Here is a 25,536-nt window from a genome sequence, read left to right as displayed (position 1 = left end):
TCAGTCCTAGATCACCTAAAAGAGTGGGCATTTTCAACCGGCTCCATTCCACTTAATCAAGTCGGATTCAGATCCAAACACTCGGTCACAGATAACATTGCAGTACTTCAAACAATATTAGAAAAATACGTGATCAAAAAGTCACAGGTAGTGTACGCAGTCTTTGTCGACTTTACAACCGCCTTCGACAGGGTTGACCGAGACAAGCTTTGGATCAAACTGCAGAAAATGGGAATCCCACAAAATCTCCTCCATCTAATAACATCACTGTACTCTGGGACATGGTGATAAGTCCAAATGGGGAGGGAGAAGGGTCTTACCTGCCCAATATCAACTCCAAACGGCCTGCGTCAAGGGTTCCTTTTAGCTCCCTTATTGTTTTCTCTGTACTTGAGCGACCTACCGGAAAACCTTAAGCAGGTCAATAACTTCCCACCTAAGATTGCATCGATTAAAATCCACTGTTTGATGTACGCAGACGATGTAGGTATCCTTGATCTGACTCCATTTGGTCTCAAACAAAATCTGCTGGCACTCACCAAATACACAGAAGAAAACTATTTAATTCCAAACGTTACCTAAACAAAAATTGTCCCATTCACAGGAAAGAAGAACTGCGTCAAACATAAATGGACACTAGGGGGACAACCATTGGAAATTGTTAAAGAATATATATATCTCGGGAGAATTTTTACTCAGTCCCTGCACAATCAGCCTCACTTGCAAAAAATGGGTCGAAAAGCTGACGTCCACTTAGGGGCCCTCCAAAGACTTTATTCCTCCACTGGTCAAAGACACTTCTCTTCACTGTTACAGGTATATAGTTCTAAAATCCCTGCAGTTTTATCATATGCAATAGAACATATTCCAATAAATGAATGGAAACAAATCGACATCAAAGAAGGGAAAATCCTTCGGAAATTAACTAGGATGCCGCAAGCTGTGCCGGTCCAAGCTCTTCGGCTGGAATTATCGCTAGTCAGCTCCTTCGCCAGAGGGATCGCAAACATAATTAAATCGGCATATAACTTGGTTCATGCCGACCAAGGATCTTTAAGAGCACTGTTAAAAATTGAGACACTTGAGCAAGATTCCCCGAAGTATGTGTTTTGTAAAAATCTATCTACTGATTTTAAATTATCAACTGTTACATTGGACATGTTAAAATCTTGGTCACCAGCCCAATTGAAACTTTGCCTAAAGCACCTAACCCGAAGGCTGAGTATGAACCTTGACATCCAACATTGTTCCGATCTTTCAACGTATAAACAGTACGCGGACACAATAGACTTCAAAAAAATGCAACAATATATCCTTTTCAATTTAAACCACAGAGTTAGGCGAAGCACCATTTTATTACGGCTTGGGATACTACCCCTGAAATCACACACTTTTAAGTGGTTGGCAAAAGAAAGAGGGTCTAATCTCTGTGACTTATGTAAAGGCCGGGTGCAAGATTTGGAACATGTCCTTTTTGCCTGTCCAAACAAGTCCGTTGTAGCAGCCAGGACTAGATACATTACACCGATCAAAACAAAATGTAATATAAACTCTGTCCAGAATCTGATTTCCCTCTGCAAAGCTCCACCTAATGAATTAGTGTGTATTAATATGTACAACTTTTTAAAATAATTTTTAAATTTATATTAGATCGATAATTTTATCTGTATAAGTGTAATTTTTATTGTTAAAAATTTGTTGTTCTCGGAAGAGAACTGAATCAAATAAATTATTTCATTTCATGTGCTGCAATGATCAATAGATAGAAGCAAATGTAATGTAATGTGTATACTTGTAAAGCGCACTGTTGCCAGCCGGCGTCCTGGCGCTGTATACCGCTGGACTGTAAACAGAATAAAAAGTTCCACCTTTGTGTAAGACAATGTATTTATGCAGGCATATAACACAATAAAGAAATCTGGGGTACTCCTACCATGTGTCCCCTAACCTAAGTATCTAGCATGTGTGTTTGTTCTGCCAAGCACCCCCGTACTGGATGATCCAATCCCTGTTACCTGGAAGGAAAGAATGCAAGTCCCCTTCGTGGTCATGAACTGGACACCCTTAGCAGAGATATCAGCAAGCTGCTGGGCTGATGCTTCAGCATGTGGAGACCTCGCCAATGACCGTAAAGCACCCCTCTACCTAAACCAGAAATGCTTGTTTATAATAAAAAAGCATCCTTACTAGTTCCTAGGCATGCCAGCATTGTTATGGTCTATATAAAGCCGGGTCGCCTGGTCGATGAAAAATAGAATGGCATTTGCACAAGGTGTGTCGAGGCCTTGTACATGATGTTCAAGGAATCATTATAATGGCCTCACAAAGTGGAATCTGTTGGTGAAGCAGTTTCAGAGATGCAAATCCAGCATTGCCACGCACACAAATGTGTGTGAAAGATTATTGTGTGAAAGGGAAGGCAACCTAAGAAACATGTACATTGTGAAAGATGGCAACTTTTCTTCATGGCTCAACAAAGACACATGACTGGCCTTTAGGACAATCCGGCAGTGCTCAAAGACCTGGTTTAACTGGTTGGTGTGTGTTGATTTTCCGTCTGTTTGAAGATATAACTGGCTTCCGTGGTTCCCCAGAGGATATATACAGGTCATGCTAGAAATCCCTGGCACAGTTAATTTGGGCAAAGGACACGTTGCAAAACCAATTGATCTTCAAAATTAACTATTGTTTATGGCTGAACCTCTCCATGATCTGAAAGAGAGATTTCCACTCAAAGCATGCAACAGCCTTTCTTGGGCGATTTTGGTGTTGGATTGGTGTTTCCATTTCCACAAAGATGAGCCAAGGTTCTTAAATTGTTCCTGGAGGACTACCTTGGTATGAACCAGAATTGTGAATGAAGGATAGGATGATTTTCCCCAATCTATTGGCAAGAACCTTAGCCAAGGTTTTCATATCCACATTTATTAAGGAGAATGGCCTGTTGATATAACATTTGAACCGCTTCTTGCCAGCTTTTGGAATTAAGGACATTACATCATTATTGAACATAGAACCAGTGACCCAATCCTTCTTAGCCTCCTTGAAGGCTGCATACAGCATTACAGTGACGTGGGGATTACAAGCAATGTGACCAGATGTCCCCGATTTCACCGGACAGTCGTGTTTTTCAGAGTTCTGTCCCGGTGCATGTCCCAGTGAATACAAGAAGGTGGAGGGAGTATTACCATGGATATATATTTTCTCACTTCCACATGCGCCTCTCTAGGTCAAACAAACAGCATTTGCAAAGTGCAACACTGTCACTCCTAGGGGTGTCTGAGCGCTGTGTCTCCGTCGAAGAGACAGGTCTTGGGTCTCTTTCTGAAGTCTGTCAGCGATAGGGCGGATTTACGGAGCTGGAGAGGAAGGTGGTTCTAGGTCTTGGCAGCAATGTAGGAAAAGGAGCGGCCACAGCTGCGACGGATGAGTGGGATGTGTGTGAGGGTTAGTGAAGAGGAATGCAGGTGTTTAAGGGTTGCTGGAAGTTCAGTCGATGGTTGAGGTAGGCAGGTCCTAGGTCATGGAGGGCTTTTAGACCTGTGTGAGGATCTTGAACTAGCATTTTTCTTGAATAGGGAGCCAGTGGAGGTCTCTCAGGTGGGGGTGTTGTGGGTTTGTTTGGCGAGGTCCAGGATAAGTCTGGCTGCAGTGTTCTGTATGGTCTGGAGTCTTCTGAGGAGCTGGGTGGAGATGCCGGCATAGAGGGTGCTGCCGGATTCGAGACAGCTAATGATGAGGGCCAGAGTGACGGTCTTTCTGGTGTTGGTTGGGATCCATCTGAAGATTCTGTTGAGCATGCGAAATGTGTGAAAGCAGGAGGAGGTGACTGCATTAACTTGTCGTTTCATGGTCAGCTAGCTGTTAAGGTTGATGCAGAGGTTGTGTGAGTGGTCAATCGGTGTGGGCCAGAGTTCTGCAGGCCACCAGCTGTGGTCCCATGCAGAGGTGTTCCTCCCAGAGATCAGTATTTCAGTTTTGTAGGAGTTGACTTGGAGTCATATGTCTCTCATCCATTTGGCTACGTTGGTCATGGCTTTGCAAAAGTTGGTTCTGGAGTTGGAGGGGTCCTCAGAGAGTGAGAGAATCAGTTGAGTTTTGTCTGCATAGGAGATTATGTTGAATCCCTGGGATCTAATGACGTCTGCGAGGGGGGGTCATGAAGATGTTGAACAGGGTGGTGCTGAGAGATGATCTAACTATAACATTCCTGTAACCTGTGGGTTTTTTTCAGTAAATTTCTAATAGTTTATTTACTACTATTTCCAAACTGTAACATCTCTGTAACCTTTGGTTTTTTTGTGTGAATTTCTAAGGTTTTTACAAATTATATTTCCTAACTGTAACCTTTAGGAGTAAGTGTGTGAGTGGCTGTATGGGTTGGTGAGTGGGTGTGTGAGTAGCTGTATGGTTCGGTAAAAGGGTATGTGAGTGGTATGGGTCTGTGAGTGGCTGTATGGGTCTGGGTGGGTGTGTTAGTAGCTGTATGAGTTATTGAGTGGGGTTGTTAGTGGCTGTATGAGTCTGTGAGTGCATGAGTAGCTGTGTTGGTGTGTAACCAGTTTTGTGGGTGGCTGTATGGATCTGTGAATGGGTGTGTGAGTGGCAATGTGGTTACGTCAGTGGCTGTGTGAGTGACTGTATGGGTGTGTGAGTGGATCTGTCAGTGCCTGTGTGGGTCTGTGTGTGGATGTGTGAGTACCTGTGTGTGTGTGTGAGTACCTGTGTGTGTTTGTGAGTGGGTGTGTGAGCGGTGCTATGGATTTTGGGCATTTACATACTCAGAGTATTTAAAAAGGAGAACCATGACTCTCTTCTCCTGATTAGAGCAAAGAAACCACTCATCACAGTCACTACAGATCAGATTGTGCCCCAAAAGATCAACAATGTATTCACCTCCATTAAGGATTTCATATAGTTTTTCAACGTGGCATATGAGAGGAAACACTTGCTTTGCCTTTGCGAAGTACAAGAATTTATTATTGTTTGTGCTTTACTGAAGAGGAGCTTCAACTGGGGCACCTTCTATGTTTATATTTGTAAGTGCTTACCATTGAGGTTTCATTACTGTGAAATGAGCATCAGGGCCAGAATAGAACCTAATTTTTTCCAAGAACAGTCCACAGTTTTGCTGAAAATGCCTACCCAACTGAAGTAAGGGAGGCCGCGCGGCACCTCCCTGTGCATGGGATCAATGCCAACCCCCACAGTTCCCAGCATTGCACACTGGGTGCCCTGGGTGGGCTCCAGGGAACTCAGCATGAAGAGGCCGGGCCCGAGGGATGGGGGCCCCGTAGCTGAAATCAGCATGGGGGGTGGGTATTGCTGGCTGGTTACTTGACTCTGACTAAAAGACTTTATTTTAAGATGCAACTTTTCTGTTTTTTTCATTTGTATTGTGATTTTTTTTTCTGTAACTGTCAGTTCTGTTCTGCAATGTTTTCATTGTTTTTGTTTGGCGCAGCTCCCGCTGTCATTTCCCGCTCCTTTTCCCCCTGCCTCCCACCTCCTAACAGGCCCTCCCACCTCCCAGGACGCGCCAAAGGCAAGCCCACCTGCGCTCGTCCATTCCTCGACTACGCCCAGCGCTAATAACCCTGGCTCTCCCACCCCGCACAGCTACACCGCTGCACACCTTCAAGCCCTGGATCCTAGGCGCATTGACAACAACCACTGCTGCTGCACATCTCCAAGCACAACCAGAGAATCATTTTCCTGTCAGAACTACAGCTTCACCACCAACACAACTGACCTCCTGGAAAGCTTGAGCAGCATCGGCCTCAAGCAACTTGTCACCGACTCCACCTACATTGCAAGACACAGGTTCTACCCCATTTTTACATCCAGTAACAGAGTCAGGTACAATGACATCCACGTCTCACAGCTCACCTGGACTGCCCACTACAGCATCCATTTTATCATCACTGGGCCTACCAGCACCGGCTACATGCCCCACAGCTCCACACGCAGAAACAGGAAAAAGATATCAGAAGACCAGTGGAACAAGGCTCTCTATTCCCACCTCCCAGATGCAACATCCAACCCAGGCAGCTAAGAACTTCTCCTAGTGGATCACAGAGTGCATCAACATCATTGCACCACCAAGCCAGTCAAATCCATAGGACCCACCAGAAGAACCAGCTGGTTCACCTCAGAGCTGAAATCCACCAAATGTGACTGCCGGCCTATTGAAAGGAAGAGGCACACCAGCAAAGAGACAGAAGACCATACCGCCTTCAAAATGGCACTCAACCATTACCACCCGCTCTTGAAAGAAACAAAGAAGAATGCCCAATCAGACCACATAGAATCCAGCACAAACCACAGCAAGGAGATCTTCGCCATCATGAAGGAATTCTCCAACCCCACAGCAGATGAGAGTTGCATCTCCCCCTCCGAAGAATTGTGTGACAATCTGGCAGACTTCTTTCATGACAAGATCATTGTCATCTAAGAAACCTCAACCCCCCCATCCGCCAACAGCACTAGTCTGCTCACACACATGAACACTAATCCTGACCACTTGCTCCCCCGTTTTGACCCTCTCACAACTCAAACTACAATCTCCATCATGAACTCCATGCATTCAAAAGCACCCATAGACCCTTGTCCCCATCATGTCTTCAACCTCAGAAACAAGACGATTGGTGACAAGCTAATGAGGGTCCTGAACACCTCCATCAACTTGGCCTCTTCCCTGAGGACTGGAAACATGCAGAAGTGAGGCCACTCCTGAAGAAACCATTTGTCGACCCTGCAGAACCAAAGAACTATCGACCGATCTCCTTTCCCCCTTTCCTGCAAGGGTTCTCGAGAAGGCAATCAACCAGCAGCTCACGAACACCTGGAACACATCAACCTCCTGGACCCCTCCCAATCTGGATTTTGAGCCAACCACAGAACGTAGACAGTTCTGATCGCAGCCACTAAAAGGCATCAGGACCCTCCTGGACTGCACTGCAGTGAAACAACAGCACTCCTCCTCCTGGGCCTGTCAACCATTTTTGACACCATCTCCCAACACATCCTGATCAAGGGACTCCACCTCATCGGAAATCAGGGAGACGCCCTCAAATGGATTGCCTCAAACCTCACCGGAAGGACCCAGAAAATCCGTCTCCCACCATTCACCTTGAAACCCAAGATCATCTGTAGCACCTCCCAAGGATCATTCCTCAGCCCCATCCTCTTCAAAACGTACGTGACCCCGTTGGCCAACACCATCAGATCGCATGGACTCAACATCATCTTCTCTGCCGATGACACCCAGCTCACCCTGTTGCTGTCCGACCACCCATCCACCACCAGAACCATCTTCCACAGCTGTATGATGAACATCGCTGACTGGATGAAAGACAACTGTCTCAAGCTCAACTCGAGATGCCAATGACACCCAGCTCATCCTGTTGCTGTCCGACGACCCATCCACCACCAGAACCAACTTCCACAGCTGTATGATGAACATCGCTGATTGGATGAAGGACAACTGTCTCAAATTCAACTCGAGATGCCAATGACACCCAGCTCATCCTGTTGCTGTCCAAACACCCATCCACCACCAGAACCAACTTCCACAGCTGTATGATGAACATCGCTGACTGGATGAAGGACAACTGTCTCAAGCTCAACTCGGTCAAGATGGAAGTCCTGATCTTTGGAAACAACACCTCCCCATGGAACAACACATGGTGTCCCGATGAACTCAGCCCATCCACTGCCCCAAAAGACAATGCCCGCAGCCTTGGTATCATCTTGGACAGCATGCTATCTATAAAGAAACAGATAAGTGTAGTATCTTCTGCCTGCCACTCAGGCCCTCCTCACCATCAGGCTAGACTAAGGGAATACACTCTCTGTACGAATCACTGCACGCCTCCTGAAGAGACTTCTGACAATCTAAATATCAGCTGCAAGGCTCATCCTCGACGTCCCTAGACAGACCAACATCACACCGCAACTCAAGAAGCTACACTGGCTACATATCCAGAAGAGATTCCAGTTCAAAATGTTGACCCACACATACAAAGCCCTGTACAATAAAGGACCAGGATACATCAACAAACGCTTAAATTCCACCAACCGACCAGTCACCTTCAATCCGCCTCCCTCTTCCTCGCAGACATCCTCCCCCAAATCTGCTAAATCAACAGTGGAGGATGCTCCCTCTCACACCTGGCGGACAAATCTTGGAACGGCCTGCCACTGCACCTAAGGACCGCCTCATCGAGCCAGCAAATCATGAACGGACTCAAGCCCCGGCTGTTCGAATGAGCCGATGACCACAAAGCAGTAAACAACCACAATGCCTCAAGACACTCGCAGGTGATTTACTGCACTTTATAAATTCGTGATTGATTGATTGACATAAATCTCCTTTCTGAATCGTGCCACTCTGTCAACTATTCCTACTAAGTCCCTTGTGTCCAACCCTATCAATACCATCACCATTTATTGATTCTTTTTGAACCACTTACCTGGTTTTAAGGTCGGTGCCTGTACCAAAATCTGCTACATTGATTGCAGTGTTTGCCTGTTGTTGGCAGAGTGGATCACCGGGCAGCCAACTTGAACAGAGGCCAGCTCTGTCCCCTTAGTCATGCCTTTATAATGTGTCCTTTGTAGCAGGCACAACTGTAGCCATTAGGCTCTAGGACGTAGCTTAAAGTGCCTAGGTACAAAACACAAAAGATGAGAAAAGGAACTGTGTGCACTAGATAATGCCATGTAGAGCTGCCAATCCTGGGCCATATGATTGAAGCAATCTTTCAACAGGTGAATCTTTGATGCCCTGTGAAAAGCCCTGTAATTTGATAATGGCTCATATGGAATGGTAGATGTTTAAACTGGAAAGCTCACTGAACGCTCGAAGGAAACCCCACTATCACAAGCTTTTTTAAAAAAAAATCGAACATGTAAAAACTAGTTCCTGTGTTGCTGGGGAGCCAAAAAAGTGTACTAGCTTCTCACTATGCATGTGTCTTCTTGGGCATATCAGACCGCTCCCAATTGTGTGAGCCAGAGCGAAGATTTGAAATGTGATACTGATAACCAAACCATATGTGCCATATTTGCAGTAATTTAAACCCTCTTTAGCAATACACAGGTTGCCCTTTCTTTGTTCTGGACCATCTGTAGCTGGAGGGTGACAAGCAGTAGGTATGTAGGGAATTAACGTTTTGCAGTAGAGAAGAGTAGTAAAGAGAAGTTGAGTATCATGTACACAGCTTAGACAGGATACTTCAAAGAAATAAAATCTTCTTAACCAGAAGACTCATTTAGGTTGCACCCTGAATAAGCTTTCAGCTTTCTGATGTGGTGGCACAGAGGAAAAATGGCATTGTAGTTTCTGGTGAATAATCCAATCGAAGTGAGTGCAGCGACAATGACACTGATAAAATTAAATCTCTTTAAAATATTCTCATGATTAAATGTGTTGAATGCTTTTATTACGTACTGTGATCACATTTTATAAGCCCAGCTCTAAAGTTTAATGCCATGTAAGGCCTGCTCCCTGTCTCTGTGCCTCACTCTGCCTGGTCTCGACCGTTGTCTTTGTTCTTAATTGACGGAGCAAATTGGAGTCCTTGGAAAGTTGGGATGAGCTGGAGACAAGGGAGGGAGTGTCAGAGTTGAAAGTGAGGCAGACAAAGCTCCAGGCCCTTCCTTCTTCAATGCAAAACACATGCACTGTTGCATATATAATAACATTACGCCTCAGTGTAGATATTCTTTAAAATAAAAGCTGTTCAGCTGCATTTGTAAGCCTGTCCGATGGAGAGCAGGTTGCTGTGTATTCTGTACTTCTACATCTGAAAAATTGTTCCTCATTGCACTCTGATATGAGACAGTATAACATGTGTGCCAAGATATAAGGGACTTTAAGTTCTGTCTTCTTCATTCGTAATGAATGTAAGAGGAGGTAAATGTATGGAGTTCCTTAAAATCTTTCCTGGTCTGAAAGAGAGCTCACGCTAGATTATAATAGTTGCATTCACAAATGTTATGGGAGAAATTCTCTAGATAAAATGTAATTAAAAAATGACATTCTATTAAGTGTCATTTTTTCCAAAAGTGTGACTAATTGTTTAGTGGGTGTATTTACAAATGGCATGCCCAATCATGAGTTGATCTCTAGCCCACTGTGTCCATCAGCAAGCCTGATCACCTAACCCCAGCCATATGGTGAGATTCCCTCTGGCTACCCTCTTGTGCCCACATGCCATGACTAGGCATGTGTAGCAGATACCGTGTTTCAAGGCTCTAAAAAGCTGTATAGCCAGATTGAAGCAGAAGCTTACAGGCGACCAGCAAGGATCCCACCAGATTGGGAGGGGGGGGGGAGGTGGTTACGCGCTGTTAGAGATAGAACAGCCTTCACATTTGATTTACTTTCATCTATACTACTATTATAAAGGAAGAACTTTGAACCTTTGAGGCGGGTAAACTCGGGAACCACAGCGCCAATCCACACACCGGATACATCGTTGTAATCGTCAGGGTGTGCAGATGGACATAGGCTATATAAACTTAATAAATATACGTTATTTAAAAAATTTACCGAAAAAAAAGTAATCCCTTGGAAGAAGCGCCGGCCGCGACGTGCGTGCCCGACGTGAGGAGCGGGGGGAGGAGCGGCGTCCAGGAGCACGAGGAGGAGCGGCGGACATTTTATTTTATTTATTTTATTTTATTTATGCATTTTTATATAGCGCGGACTTTACCCAAAGGCTTCAGAGCGCTTCACAATAGGAACACAAGTGAAACATGATGAGAACATTACACAGGAACCGATTACAAAAGTAGACGTTACATTACATACTGTAAAAGTGACAATTGTGAGCAAATAAAACACATGAGGTAGTAAAAATTGTGAGCAACCAAAAATACATGAGGTAGTAAAGAGTGCACAAGAGGAAAAAGTGACAAGTGTGCAGGATATAAGAGAAAACAAGGTATAGTTAGAGGTATAATACTGCAATATGAGCTAGACACTCAGGCGCGGGGAGCGGCGGACAGGCGGGGAGGAGCAGTGAGCGGCGGATGAGGTAGGTTATTTATTTATTTATTTAGGAGCGGTGAGCGGCGGAAAAATGAAGCAAAAATGAAAATCGTGAGCAAGAGGAAGCAAACGGAGCATTACAAAAGTGAGCCAAACGCTGCATTACTGGAGGAAAAAGTTACGTGTGCAGGTTACAAAAGCGTACATCGTGAGCAAGAGGAAGCAAACGGAGCGTTACAAAAGTGAGCGAAACGGTGCATTACAGGAGGAAAAGTTACGTGTGCAGGTTACAAAAGCGTAGAAAGTAAACATAGAGGTATAGGAGGAAAAAGTGACGTGTGCAGGTAGCAAGAGGAAGCAAACGAAGCATTAAAAAAGTGAGCCAAACGGCGCATTACAGGAGAAAAAAGTTACGTGTGCAGGTTACAAAAGCATACAAAGTAAACATAGAGGTATAATACTGCAATATATGGAGGAAGGCTCCGGGGGACCCACGGACAACGTCGGGGCGGGTGGGGGACCTGAAGCCTAATTACTCCCGGACAACGTCGGGACGGGCTGCTAGTCACTAGATAAAGATTCTTCATCAAGAAGCTTTGTCCCTAGGCCATTACTTTAATTAACAGACCTGGGTGAAAATAAAGTATAAACCTACTTTTTGGTGAGTAATGCAGACACTTTCAAGATTCTTTTATCACTTTGCTGTGCCCCCCTCTATTCGGTGTACTGTTTTCATGCTGACATGGGCATAGAAAACAGACTGGCATTTCTGTGATGGAGGACGATGGCAGTTCAAGGTCCTGCTATCAGTGTTTACACATATTCTCTTCTAAACAGTTCCTATTTTAGGAACAACTAAGTAACCTAACACCCAAAGCTGGGCCAGTGCCTCTACCTCGCTCATCCTTCCCTCTCCCATATGTGTTAATCTGACTACATAATAGAGTATCGGACAGGACTGCCTCAGTGCAGAGCATTTTATCCTGCTGCCTGGATCCACTACATGCATATGTGTTGTTCGCCTGTTATTCCTCGGGTGATTACATGTAACATCTGACTTGACTGCCTGTATCCAGTGTTCCTGGGTAGACTCAATCGAGACAGTTTCAACCAAGCACAACAATAGATGAATGTAAAGCACACGCTCTCTATCCCTCAATTCTCTTCCCTTCACTAAATGCTTAGTTGCAGTGTTAATATGGGATAAGCACACCATTATGGTCAGCCACACATGACACAAAAATACTACCTACATAGATCACACAGCAATTCAGCACTTTCAACCCTGCACTCCTCCAATGGTTCAGTGTGCTACCCTTACATTGATGTGCTTCCTTTCCTCATCAGAAATATTTGCTACATAAAATGCAACTGCAATACAATACTTTAATTCATATGGACCTACACAGAGCTGCTCTCTAATGTTACAACACAACAGACCCCCATGCAGATAAAACAGAAATCACCTGAACACCTGAAGGACGTACTCAAAGTTCAATATCGTTCGTGGTTGATTTAATAAAAAAATCCATTAAAATTAGTATTCAGAAATATCTTCAGACATTGTGAATTCAGTCTTCAGTAATGAGTGGACATATCATATTTAATTGCGGTTCCAGAAGGGTGTAGCAGAGGTCAGGTGTTAGCACCCTGTGGCTGCGACAACTTGTCTCCACAGGATCTGCTTCACTTTATGTTCCTCTGCAAATTTTATGAAGTGCCCCGGAGACATTTTTTACTCCCCCTTTTAAAGAGGCTTAATTTTAATCAGGTGCATCCAGCACTTTTGTACCTGCAGCTGTTGAAACCTGACTGTATCATTTTTATTGTAGGGTATTTGAAATCACTGATGAGAACTAGAGCCTGCCTAGAACATTATTCTCTTAAGGGGGAAAGGTACCCATAGTTTAGGCATGTTATTGGTGTGCCTTTTTTTTCCTTATTTTGATGTGAAATCATTAAATGTTTTTATTGCATTTGTAGTACTTCTGTGTAACTCCTTATGTTTCAAAGATATGAACTTTATACTTTTTATTGTATGTTTTAAGGAATGTGTATATTTATTGTGACTTTCATGGTTTATTCATTGTAAATCCAAATAACGTTTATGATGATGAGTGGACATATAACTCATGCAAAAATGTTTCTCAACTCAGCTTCACAATGGCATACAAATATTGCATATAATAATGTATTAAAATTGATGATAAATATAAGATAAACATAAAAATCCAGAAACTAATTTAAGACTTCAATACATACAATTGTTTAAGATTTAAAGAACTAGCATCATGAACTCTTGAATCACACACTAATCAACGTTAGACTTTTCCCAAATCAACTATACTTAAATAAATAGATCATGTTTTTATCACCATTACATTAAAGAATTGTATAAAGTTCCGAAAACCAAAGTTGTTGAAAAAACATTGCCATTGTTATCTGGTATATTGTAAATACATTTCAACCTATTTTCCCTAAACGAAATGTAAATGTCAAAATCGCCTAAAATTTAAAATGTATATGATTTGTAAATATGGTGCGAAAAAGTATGACTTAAAGTGTATCATAACAATACCATGTCCAGCTCTCCTTTGAAATAGTGAACTGGCAAAATATGGGAAATGAAAAGCACAGCTGCCGACACAGCCATGCAACAAATTCCACATATTTTTTAACCATTAAAATTTGGGGCCAATCAAACCAATCACACACAAATTCCTTTGATTCCAGTATGTTGTTCTTTGGTTATCCCAGGCCTATTTCTTACTGCATAGACATACCCCCCACCCCCTAACTATATGCAGGTTGAATGTGGCTACTTTGCGATATGAATTGCAAGCCCCTTAATGTTAAGATTAATGGTATTGATGAACACAGTTGGAACTGCTCATCTAGTCCAGTGAGTAGCGGGAACTGCCCATCTAGTCGAGTGAGTAGTGGGAACTGCCCATCTAGTCGAGTGAGTAGCGTGAACTGCCCAACTAGTCGGGTGAGTAGCGTGAACTGCCCAACTAGTGGAATGATGAGTTTTAATGGGGTTAACCCTAAAAACTATCTGACCTGGGTCAGTTAAACAGGTACGTGTGAAGTGGTCAGAGTATATTTCTTTTCAAAGCATCAAATGTCACATATAAACATAACGTATCTCAAATTATAACCAGTCCATTGATATAGTGCATATTTTATTTTAGCACATAGTTAAACGGAAACTTAGCATCAATCAATAAGTTCCGGAAATTTTTAGATCAGAAAAACTTGTAAAAAACATATAAATCAATTCATTGAGTCAGAAAAACTTGGAGAAAAACATATAGATCAATTCATTGGAAACAAATCATATATATAACTTGTATCTGTCAAAAGTTATAACATATTATTTACATAGTTGTATATCAACGCGCTCTCGGTGATAAAGAAAAGGAGGTAGTTAGGTGGGATAGGTGTGATGGGATAAATGTGGGGACTGGGTAAAGGTGTTGTGACCATAACACAATCACAGTGAAATTCAGTACAACCTTTACAGTCTAATTTAGATCAGTAGTTCCATATTGCTCTTTTACATAGGATTTGTTTTATTCCATTTATTTTCTCCTATGCTTAGAGGAATGGTGTGGTCTGGTCTACGTTTCGACCCCGTCTGGTGTAAGGGTTAGTAGAAACCTCATTCTGGGGTCTTCATCAGGACATAGATAGGACAGGAGCGCTTTACGTATGGCCATCCAGTGGCCATTAAGCCATTAATGTAGGCCATTAAGGTAGGACCATCCTAGGTTCCTATGGTGGAGAGTATGACTGGGACGTGGCAACCATCCAGTCGCGGTTTCTAGTTATTTCCAATTCTTTTCATATATGCAAAGATAGCCGTCGGGGTGCGCAGGAGGTCACACTGCCCCGGTGGTTCTATTCATCACCAAACAGTGCTGGCAGACATCTCACACGATCGGCTCACAGTCAGTGAATGAGCCCATGAGTCCCAGTCATACTCTCCACCATAGGAACCTAGGATGGTCCTACCTTAATGGCCACTGGATGGCCATACGTAAAGCACTCATGTCCTGATGAAGACCCCAGAATGAGGTTTCTACTAACCCTTACACCAGACAGGGTTGAAACGCAGACCAGACCACACCATTCCTCTAAGCATAGGAGAAAATAAATGGAATAATACAAATCCTATGTAAAAGAGCAATATGGAACTACTGATCTAAATTAGACTGTAAAGGTTGTACTGAATTTCACTGTGATTGTGTTATGGTCACAACACCTTTACCCAGTCCCCACACTTATCCCATCACACCTATCCCACCTAACTACCTCCATTTCTTTATCACCGAGAGCGCGTTGATATACAACTATGTAAATAATATGTTATAACTTTTGACAGATACAAGTTATATATATGATTCGTTTCCAATAAATTGATCTATATGTTTTTCTCCAAGTTTTTCTGACTCAATGAATTGATTTTTATGTTTTTTACAAGTTTTTCTGATCTAAAAATTTCCGGAACATATTGATTGATGCTAAGTTTCCGTTTAACTATGTGCTAAAATAAAATATGCACTATATCAATGGACTGGTTATAATTTGAGATACGTTATGTTTATATGTGACATTTGATGCTTTGAAAAGAAATATACTCTGACCACTTCACACGTACCAACTAGTGGAGTGAGTAGCAGGAATGGCTCATCTAGTGGGGTGAGTAGCGGGAACTGCCCTTCTAATGGAGTTTGTAGCTGAGACTTCCCCTCTAGTGGTGTGAATAGCAGAACTGCCCATCTAGTGGAGTGAGTAGCAGGAGCTGCCAATCTAGTGGAGTGAGTAGCAGGAACTGCCCATCTAGTGGAGTGAGTAGAAGGAATTGACCATCTAGTGGAGTAAGTAGAAGGAACTGCCCATCTAATGGAATGAGTAGCAGGAACTGCTCATTTATTGAAGTGAGTAGCGGGAACTGCCCATCGGGTGGAGTGGGTAGTGGGAACTGTCCTTCTAGAGGCGTGAGTAGCGGGACTTCCCTTCTAGTGGAGTGAGTGGCGGGAACTGCCCTTCTAGTGGAGTGAGTAGCAGGAATTACCCATTTAGTTGAGTGAGTAGTGGGAACTGCCCTTCTAGTGGAGTGAGTAGCGGGACTGTCATTCTAGTGGATTGAGTGGCAGGAACTGCCCTTCTAGTTGACTGAGTGGCATGAACTGCCCTTCTAGTGGAGTGAGTAGTGGGAACTGACCATCTAGTGGAGTGAGTAGTGGGACCTGACCATCTAGTATATTGAGTAGCGAGATTGTACTTCTAGTGGAGTGAGTAGCGAGGACTGCCCATCTAGTGGAGTGAGTAGCAGCGCTCAGGGAGGAAGAGTGGGGCTTCGGCAATTCGCTACTGGTGCCTAGTAATGGTCACTCACGCCACCTTTTTCTTCCATAGACTGCACTGAACATGGTGACGCGGTGCCTTGCTGCAGATCTGAAACCGGAGGGCATCCTCTGCATGTCGCTTCACCCTGGCTGGCTGAAGACTGATATGGGCGGAAGTATAGTAAGTGCCTTTCTTAAGCAGAGTGAAAGGAATGTATTGCCGAGTGGTACCTCGACCACAGAGGTGTTAGGATTTTGCTTTTTGTTGTTCTACAACAGGTTCAACATTGGCCTGTACTGTCTGTGCAGGGGTGGAAGCCCTAATTATGAATTTTCTAAAGCCTCCTCTTGTCAAGCTCAATGAATGGGAGAACCATAGTTGACTTTGCAGAAATTGCTAGGGATGACTGCTTTAGAAACAGTACAGTTAAACCTATTGATCCATTGCCTACTATTTGAAGCCTTTATTTTTATAGTGATGGCGAAAGTATATGTTTCAAGCTTCAGGCGTTCTGTGACACTATAAATTATATGAATGTGACACATGTGACCAGGGCAGAGGTTTGGGCAGTGATGTGTGGCCACTATGGACTTTCAAAGACAAAGATGTGCCTTGTGTCTGCTTTCTAGTCACTAGAGCTGAATTGTCACAAATAGTTCATATTAAACGGAATAAGCGGGGAATCCTCACAAAGTGGAATAGTTGGTTCTTTTGAAAAATGTAATCTGCGCTCCCGAATGTCCTGTAAATCTCTTTTAAAACCCCTGAAACAGAAGATGTTTTCAGCAGGAGATGCTCCACCACAGAGATAGACTTAGGATCACCTTGCATTCCACGCTCTTGTCTAAATGCTGAACGAGTGTGGATCACTGGCTTGTGTGTGATGCTTGCTGGCCTGCATTTGAATGTTGCACCTGTTGGAGTGGCACATGGCACAAAATCTGTCGGTGGATTATGAAGATGCTGGCACTTCCTGAAGGAGACATACCTGCTTGCCGATCAGCCCAAGATGCGGCCTGACTTCACAGTAGCTCCTGCTACATTCTCCTCCTCAACAGCATATCCTGTTCAGGGGTTCCTCTCGGAAGGGAAAGGGAGCCCTGTGGAGCCCTTGTTATCTGTAGTCTGCTGCTTTGTCTTGCTGAAGATTTTCACTTTAAAAAAAGTGAGAAAGTCTGAATGTAGAAATCTTCACAGTGACTTCGTCCAGTGACTTGCCGACAACGACTTTCCTCCTAGGACAACGCATGCTACCTTGTCCTGCTGAACTTTACCTTCTCAGACATGTTCTTCAAAATTTCTTCTAAGTCCGGATGGAAGCTAAGACCGGGTCCGATTAACTTCATGTATCCAGACTGTGCTCCATTGCGGTCGGCCATAACTTATACCCTTCCCCCCGGTCTCACCCGAGTATGTGTCACCAATTGGCACTTTGATCTTTTAGGTGCTATTTTTCACTTAAAACATTATAAATTTTAACTCCGGTTCTACTAATTGGATTTAATTCATTATAGCGTCATTTTATTTATTAGGATTTTCTAAATTTTTCTAAATTGGTGTGGGAGTTTTCTTGTGCTGGGTTTTCACTTTATGACCGTTTGAGGACAGCAAAAATACGTAACACATTGCCTGCAAGGTAAGCCTGACTACTTTTGTGCCAAGCTACCAGAAGGTTAAGCACAAGTTAATGTAATGACTTTTGTGGTTCACCCTGACAAGGATTGAGGCTTGAGAAGCGGTACTACCCTCCCCCACAATAAATTTCTTTTAAAAAAGCAATATCCCCTAGTATCTGCCACTGGTAATGTATGTACACCATAACGGTGGCCCATGCCATTCACTGTTTATGAACTCAGACATGACATAATTGATAACATCTCAAATGACATCAATGACCTTTCAAATGAAATTGATGCCATCATAGAGTAGATTACATAGATCACAAATGAAATAAGCAATGACATGCCTCTCCTGAACTCGCATATCAAAATGGCTCCATGATAATATCCATATGTAAAAAATGTTTTGGAGGAACAGGGGTTTTTATCCTGTCCCAACACCCACCAGAACTACAGTTGGTAGAAATTCAGACCCTAATGTGGAGTTTGAAAACCTGGAAATCTTTCAATCTCTGAAGGAAACATTAAAAACGAAATACAATGTACTGCCTCAGTTTCATCCATCAAATTGATGATATTCAGCTGAGGAAGTCTCTCAGTATTTAAACTTTCATCCACACACTGAAGAATGTTAAGATCCCTCAGAACTCTAAATAAGAGTATTTGCTGTAGCAGAAAGCATACTTTTCTATGGGAGTAAGATGACAACCACTTTGCCTTACTCCTCATATCTCTTTCTCCACTGGAAGAATCTGCTCAAAACTTGGCTTGCCGAAACTTAGCCTCACATGCTAAACGAAGGCTAAAGTACGTATTGACTCGTCACACTTCACCAAAGTTATTGGCCTAGCAAAAAATTATTTTCAATGGGAAGTGAATATGAACCATACTTGGAGATTCTATTGGCGACTCTTTAATATATGGTGTGGGGGTGGGGAATCTGTAATGAAACATATATAAAACCTCCATTGCGCTTGACTGATTGGGCAGCCCGAGAGGACAGACCAAGCAGTCTTGCGCACTTAAAGAGTGCAACCCACTCCTCTCTCTCCGCTATGCCCAGCCCCACCCGCCCCTCAGGCCACTGACTCCAATAGGAAAACTAAAATGATAATAACAATAGGTTATGATCATTTTAGTTACCCTATTGAGCAGTGAGGCGACGCTCTTCCACCTTAGCGGAGGAGCCGCCACTGAGCAAATGTCCGAAGTTTTAAAAAATGTCTTCTTTCCTGTTTAAGCTGGGAGTGAATTTCTCTCTGCTCATGAACCATTAAAGGGAATGTGGTAAAACAATTTACATCCAAGCAGGGGCGGCTTTAGCGCTGGTGACATCTGACGCGAGAATGTTTGTTGGACCCTCAATGACCACCTCAGCATTGAATTTCCTCACTACTACCCTTCGACAGTGCCCCTCAAGTCTCCATAACCACTTTTTCTCTCAAATGCATTTAATTAATTTTAAAGCGCCACTCATACCAATGTAGGGTGCCTGGAGCACTTAACATCATGAACACATTACACAGAGACACTCAATCATACATCTGTAAATCTGTGTATAGAAATGTTACATAAGACAGAAGCCTACAAGGTGTAGGAGTTATATGTCTTCCATACTGGTAGGCACTATAGTTTAAGAGTGCTTGGTCCGGAGAAGCACAAACTCAGAATTTAAAACGGAACACCACTGTTGGGGGTTCTCTTTAATAATAAGAACTGATTTCTACCCAAATTAAGCCTTTTTGCAACCGTAGGACAATGAAAAACTGGGAAAAAATCATAACGCTCTAATCTATAGCTTTCCGTTTGCATGCAGGTCTGATGACAGTTAATAGGTCACAGTTCTATATCAGGATGTTAACTTATAAACTGTGAGTAACAAAAGGATCTCTCTGACGAAAGCAGTAACACACTGACCTATTTACATTATATGTACTGTGTGATCTGCATGGTAAACGTTCTTGGCAGCAGGCAAATTGACATTCTGCACTACCTTACGATGAGTCAATACTTCCACTAAAAAAAAACACTAGTCTCTCTCCAGGAATAACATTAATCACTGGAGATATCTTGACATTTTTATTGCTGCCACTAAATTGCTGGAGGCAAGGACCGGGCAGCGGATGCTTTTAAAACCATAATATACTTGCAAACAGGACTCCCCCCACCCAAAGTCAGCACCCGGTGCGGTGGCACCGGTCGCACCGCCCTAGAGCCTGCAATGAAGATGAAATAAGAGAAGTTAGCTGCATTGAGAAGGTCAGCCTGCAACTGACCAGAAGTAGTCAGCTACCAATATTCCAAGTTCTGCCACAGGTGAGTCCTCAGTATGGAGTGTATGTTAAAAGAAAGCATAACATAAGTACATTAATCAGATATGTAAAACATACAATATCAAGATTACTAAGTAACAGGGAGATACCCTAGCTGGAGATATTCCACATCGGAGAATTTGTTAAGGGTAAGTAATTCCTCTTTTACCCTGTGAATTCTTTCCTAAGAACTTTATGCTTTAATAGACCCTTTCAGGCATGGTGAAGATATTATAAACTAGACAGGGACTTCTCTGTTTGTGCAGTCTATGAAATGTACAATGACTAGCCAATGGATGGGGGTACGAATCGAAACAGCTACCCTTTGCCACCAAAAGTCTCTAACAAAGGGGTGTTAGTGGGAGGGTTATGTGAACTTTTGTGAATTCAAACAATTTTCCACCTTCACAAAACTTTGCCTGATAGACAGAATTACCACAAAAATGTTTTTTTAAATACTTTGTATCCAAACCTTTTCTGGGGAGAGTCTTCTACTAAGGGTGGGGTTCTGCACGGTTATTTCACATAAAACCTTCTTATGCAGTCCCTTGTTTACTGCAACGTGCTTAAATCTTATTTCTCTTTTTTCAGGCTGATATGAGTGTGGAGGAATGCATGCCATGCATTATCTCACTACTCGAGAGACTTGGTGAAAAGGACACTGGCACTTTTCTGGACTGGAAAGGGGAGACTGTGCCCTGGTAGTCATCCTGCCTACCATCATGTGGTTCTGCTGCACAGTATCCTAGTCAAATGATTATCAATGATGTCAGCAATAAGACAGCACTTAGTATTTTAAAATTTATATTTACGCTCGAGGTGAGAAATTTAGACGAAAGGGTCACAAAACGATCAAAAATCTAGAACAGGAGCCTGCTGGCACTAGCCCTGTGTCCTGCAATGATGTCACGTACCACCCATGGAATGAGGAGGCAGGAATAATAAAGTATTTGTATGTGATATTTTCAGGAAACATCCAGTCTCTTTAAAAGTATTTTGAGAGAATTATACTGTGTTAAACTTAAAATTATCTCTGTGACTTGGCTTCTTCTGTGTTTTACTTGCACTGATCTCACATTTGTGCCTTGTTAGATTGTTTAGCTAAAAAAACTGCATTCAATCTGTAAGTTCTTATTCGAGCATTATTTTTATGTGAACTTGAAAAGGGCAATTCTGCTACCAAAGCTAAGACTGGCATCCTCTTTTGGTTGGTTAAATGAACTGATTTGAATAGAGGTTACTTGAGTAACAGGATAAAAATGAGGCCTTGATGGTATTCTTTACTATGCTGTCTGAAGATTTATACAGCTGCAGTGAGGCTGCAATGCAGTGGCCACAGAACTTGGGATGGCTTTTTTGTGAGAAGGAGCCTACCTTTAAGAATAATTTGTCCTCTCAATTAACCTGCAGAAGTTCATCTTTCTGTGAGTGGATGCCTATGACTCTCTTCTAAAAGAGTGATGCAAAAATGGTATAAGTGGTGTGGTCGCAGAATTTGAGTCTTCATAATGGGACTCAATGTACTGATCTTCTTCCATACGAGGGTACAACATCATCCGTGTAGTCTGAGAGGTTTAAAAATTGGGAGCATGATGCACAACTTTAAGAAATAACCAAGTAATGAAGTGCTACAAGGTGGGGAGCAAGTGGAAAGGAATAAAATCCCACCTTAATCTTTGCATATTCAGTCAGCCTTTCCCATTTTTGTTCGGTTGATCATCCTGCTCAGAAAACTAGCTGGACAACACACAAATCAACACCGACCAACAGGAAAAGGAATGATGTTTATGTAGAAAAGAACAAATTTAGGAGTTGTGTGAGACGTGGTTGTTCATCAAGGGTCCATTTTGGGGGTAAGTCATACCACATGTTTAGGATATCCCCGCAAGAGGAATGTCCGTACAGTGGTTCTATATGCAAGTATTCAGATAATCAGCGGTTAGCCTGAAAAAAGTCATGAATCAGACCCTCTCCTTAAAGCCAACTCTGAAAAACTTTTGCACAACACCCTATGACCTGTTCAATTAAAATGGTCAAAAATATCACAGAAAGAACTGTCTGCCAAAACAAATGGGAGATATCACACCAATAGGGTCCGTCATAAATTGGAAGACCGTTTTTAAGAATGTGCCATCCTATTGGTGTGATATCTCTAATTTGTTTCGACAGCCAGTTCTTTCTATGATATGTTGCAATTATTGGGGAGGTTGATTTGACTGCACTGAAACCTCTTGACCTTGATGTGTGATGCAATCAAAATAGTCAACAGTTGCTCTGGTCATAAGCATCCTGCTGGGGGAGTGGTTATTAATTGTAACATTCGTATGGACTGGTGGGGTTCTATGTGAGTGTTAGCAACATACAGATGTGTTAGTTCAGCATACAGTTTGAAGCAAACAAATCCTACTCTGAAGTACTCATACATCAAGGTTTTGGTTCAGGAAGCAAATTTCCCAACTTGTCCAGGGACTCTTATAATGTTTTTTTCACAGCCCATCATCTTCAACCTCTCCCCCTCTGTTTTTTTTCTCATTTAGGCTTTGTCTGTTAGGATCCGACTTGCTCCAAAGTGTCCATTTATGGCTCTCTCATTCAATGTGCTTCTTTTCTCCTTAGCTGCACCAGCTGTAGACCTGTATGTTACGCTGCCCCTCCTATGTACTCTGCCTCCCTATAATGACCCTTTCTCCCACCACATGGTCATCTGCCATCTCTTCAATCTTTATACTAAAGCACGACTCTTAATTTCCATTGCTGCAACAATATGGTTTGAGGACCTTCTTTAGGGTTAGTCGGCACAGAAGCCTCTGCACAAATGGCAATTTTCCCACCGTAGCACGAGAACTACTGACTAACAGTCCTTGGAGCTTTCACCAACTCTGCCAATACCTAGTCCTTGTTGGAGACCCATCCTCAAAGAGGCACTTACTGCATCTTCTGTATTGGATGGTTCACCATAATTAGAATGGGCCTTCCAAAGCAGGTTGTCTCTATCCAGGCATACTGGACACAGGCCGGAAAAGTCAACTATGGCCCCATACTCCGCTTCTGACGCGCTGTGATGTTTGCTTTTCAGAAGCAAACAGCCTTGGCTGGCCTGAACCTGCCCATGCCCAAAAAACATTTTTACTTGTTTACTTCAGTGCTAGGTAGGAGTGAACTCTACCGAACTGCTAAATTTACAGGTCAACCCTTCGCAGTCTCCTGGTAACTGCTGCCACGTTAGCGGTCGTAGATATGCAAATTTTAAGCATAAGAATGGGTATTTATTCTACTCAATGTTCAATATGGAGCCCGGAGCAGATGGTTTATGTGGAAAGAAATGGCGAAGGTGGGAGGTCATTGAAGTTCAATGCATTTGTTTCGATCACATGCAAAGATAAAATACAGAATGATTTAAGCACCGCAATCTCAAATGCAATATATCCAGTGTTTATGGCTTTACAGCTCTGCTGTTGGATAGCCACCAACTGGATTGTAGGGGACGAACTCTCTGCCCTCTGCCAAGGCAGTTACAGGAGACTTGACGGACTCTTGCCCAAGTCATAAGAGACTTTGAATTGCATGCTGACTTTATGCTGACGTGGCACACTGTCCAGAGTTTCTCTTATTAAAACATAGACCTGTGCACCCAGGAAGTGTTTGGTGGAAAGGTATGCAGCCTCATTCTGAAAACCATTTGAGTGTGTAAATCTGTTCTACACTTGCAAATAAATGGATTTATGGGTGTTAAGTTATCACAAAAGGTGACCTTTGATTCCTAAATATTTTTACTCATGCATAATATCACCCATTGCTCATCCGCCAATAGTATCAGATACCGTGACAATAGGTCCCACTCCAAGGAAGTTGAGTGTGGGTATGGTTTTCCAGGAATATTTAGAAACACCCACAAACCAGAGAACCTAGGGTACTGTCAATCTTGCTTCCAAATCCCTTCCATCCCTGGTGATGGTCGGAAATCTATTCCTGCCCTTTAAATCTGCGGAACTGGTGATGATGTCCAGAAAGGTTATTTTATACACTGGGGAAAATTCCAGTGGGTAAAAAGTACAAATGAAGGGTGCCACTTCACAAAAGCAATATAATTTCAGCAAGTATAATTGATTTGATTTTTACAACGAATTCAGTTTGGCCTGTAGAAAGGCAGTAGCACAGGCAAAAATGTTTTAGTGACGTATGCCTCCAAACCTGTGGCTACTGCGGGTTTCCATGCAGACTTCAAGAACGTTTTTTGAACTATAATCTGTACCCCTAGATGGGTGTAACTGTGCAAGTGCAGATCCTACTCTTTGAGAATTGGGTTATGGAGTCCCTGCCTTATTGTTTTGCATCTGGGGTCCTGAACAGAGGGTGTAGGACATTCTGAGCAGGAAAGGAAGTGAAATGATTTCTCCAGGTAAGAGGAAAGATTAAAGTTGATGGATGGCACTTGTTTTATATTTTGAGGTTTGTCTTGATTTTTTCAATCATTCAAGCAGCTCTTCCATCTCACCTTAACGAAATAAAATGAGCAATCTCTACACTGCTTATCGACTGCCCTGGCATTTTCTCACTAGAATCCCATGAGAATTATTTTTAGCTAGAGAACTTCTCACTCAATTTATGAGCCAAATGGCCCTATTTGAGTAATCTCTGCACTGCCATAAACGCATTACTTGAAAAGAAGATTCCACACTATTTACCACATGGCTATCACTATGTAACTCGACTTTGTGCTCTTCACAGTGTTATTGATTCACTGCATGCACGTAGAGTTGGTGCCACTGAGACTGGATGGAAGAATACAAAACACAGCTTTCATCTGCAGGCCAGTTTAGACTTAGGCCTAAGTATGTGGCCTGTTCTGTGTGTCACAAGGTGACCCTGGGCACAATAGATTCAGAAGCAACTATTTATTTAGATTGTGTAAGACCAGTCTTCATTTTCATGTTTTTTGTTAGCAAGACTTCTTAGTTTGAATTTTTATTTGGCTGTTTTTATTTAGGTTTTCCTTTTCTGGTTCATATTCATGTGCATATGTATTTTTCTTTGGGTTTTTACAATTTCTTTAGAATTTGCATTCTCTTTATGTAGTTTAAGTGTACGAGATCGTGTTTTTTGTCTGAGTAGTCGTGCATGCCTTTACTTTCGTTAATACACTATGCAGATGTCAAAGAAGGTAAGTGTATTGAACTTGGAGCTCATATTCACAAGACGTTGTGGCAGATTTGTTGGTAAGAAGATATAAAGATTTATTAGGGAACAAGAG

At 42.7% G+C, this 25,536-nt stretch overlaps 1 protein-coding gene across 2 annotated transcripts in view; it reads left to right on the top strand.

Annotated features, from left to right (window-relative positions):
• The window catches only part of LOC144754510 (C-signal-like), a 199,281-nt gene extending 177,957 nt beyond the window's left edge, over nucleotides 1-21,324 (top strand). For both annotated transcript variants that reach the window (XM_078642397.1, XM_078642398.1), the window contains exons 5-6: nucleotides 16,424-16,534; nucleotides 20,877-21,324. In XM_078642397.1, coding sequence (XP_078498523.1) covers nucleotides 16,424-16,534; nucleotides 20,877-20,990 — 225 coding nt within the window. In that variant the 3' untranslated portion in view covers nucleotides 20,991-21,324. The remainder of the gene's footprint in view (nucleotides 1-16,423; nucleotides 16,535-20,876) is intronic.
• The last annotated feature ends 4,212 nt before the right edge of the window (nucleotides 21,325-25,536 follow it).

This window comes from Lissotriton helveticus, chromosome 5_1, assembly GCF_964261635.1.
Source record: "Lissotriton helveticus chromosome 5_1, aLisHel1.1, whole genome shotgun sequence".
NCBI classification, from domain to species: domain Eukaryota; kingdom Metazoa; phylum Chordata; class Amphibia; order Caudata; family Salamandridae; genus Lissotriton; species Lissotriton helveticus.
This window is presented reverse-complemented; position numbering and strand designations above follow the sequence as displayed.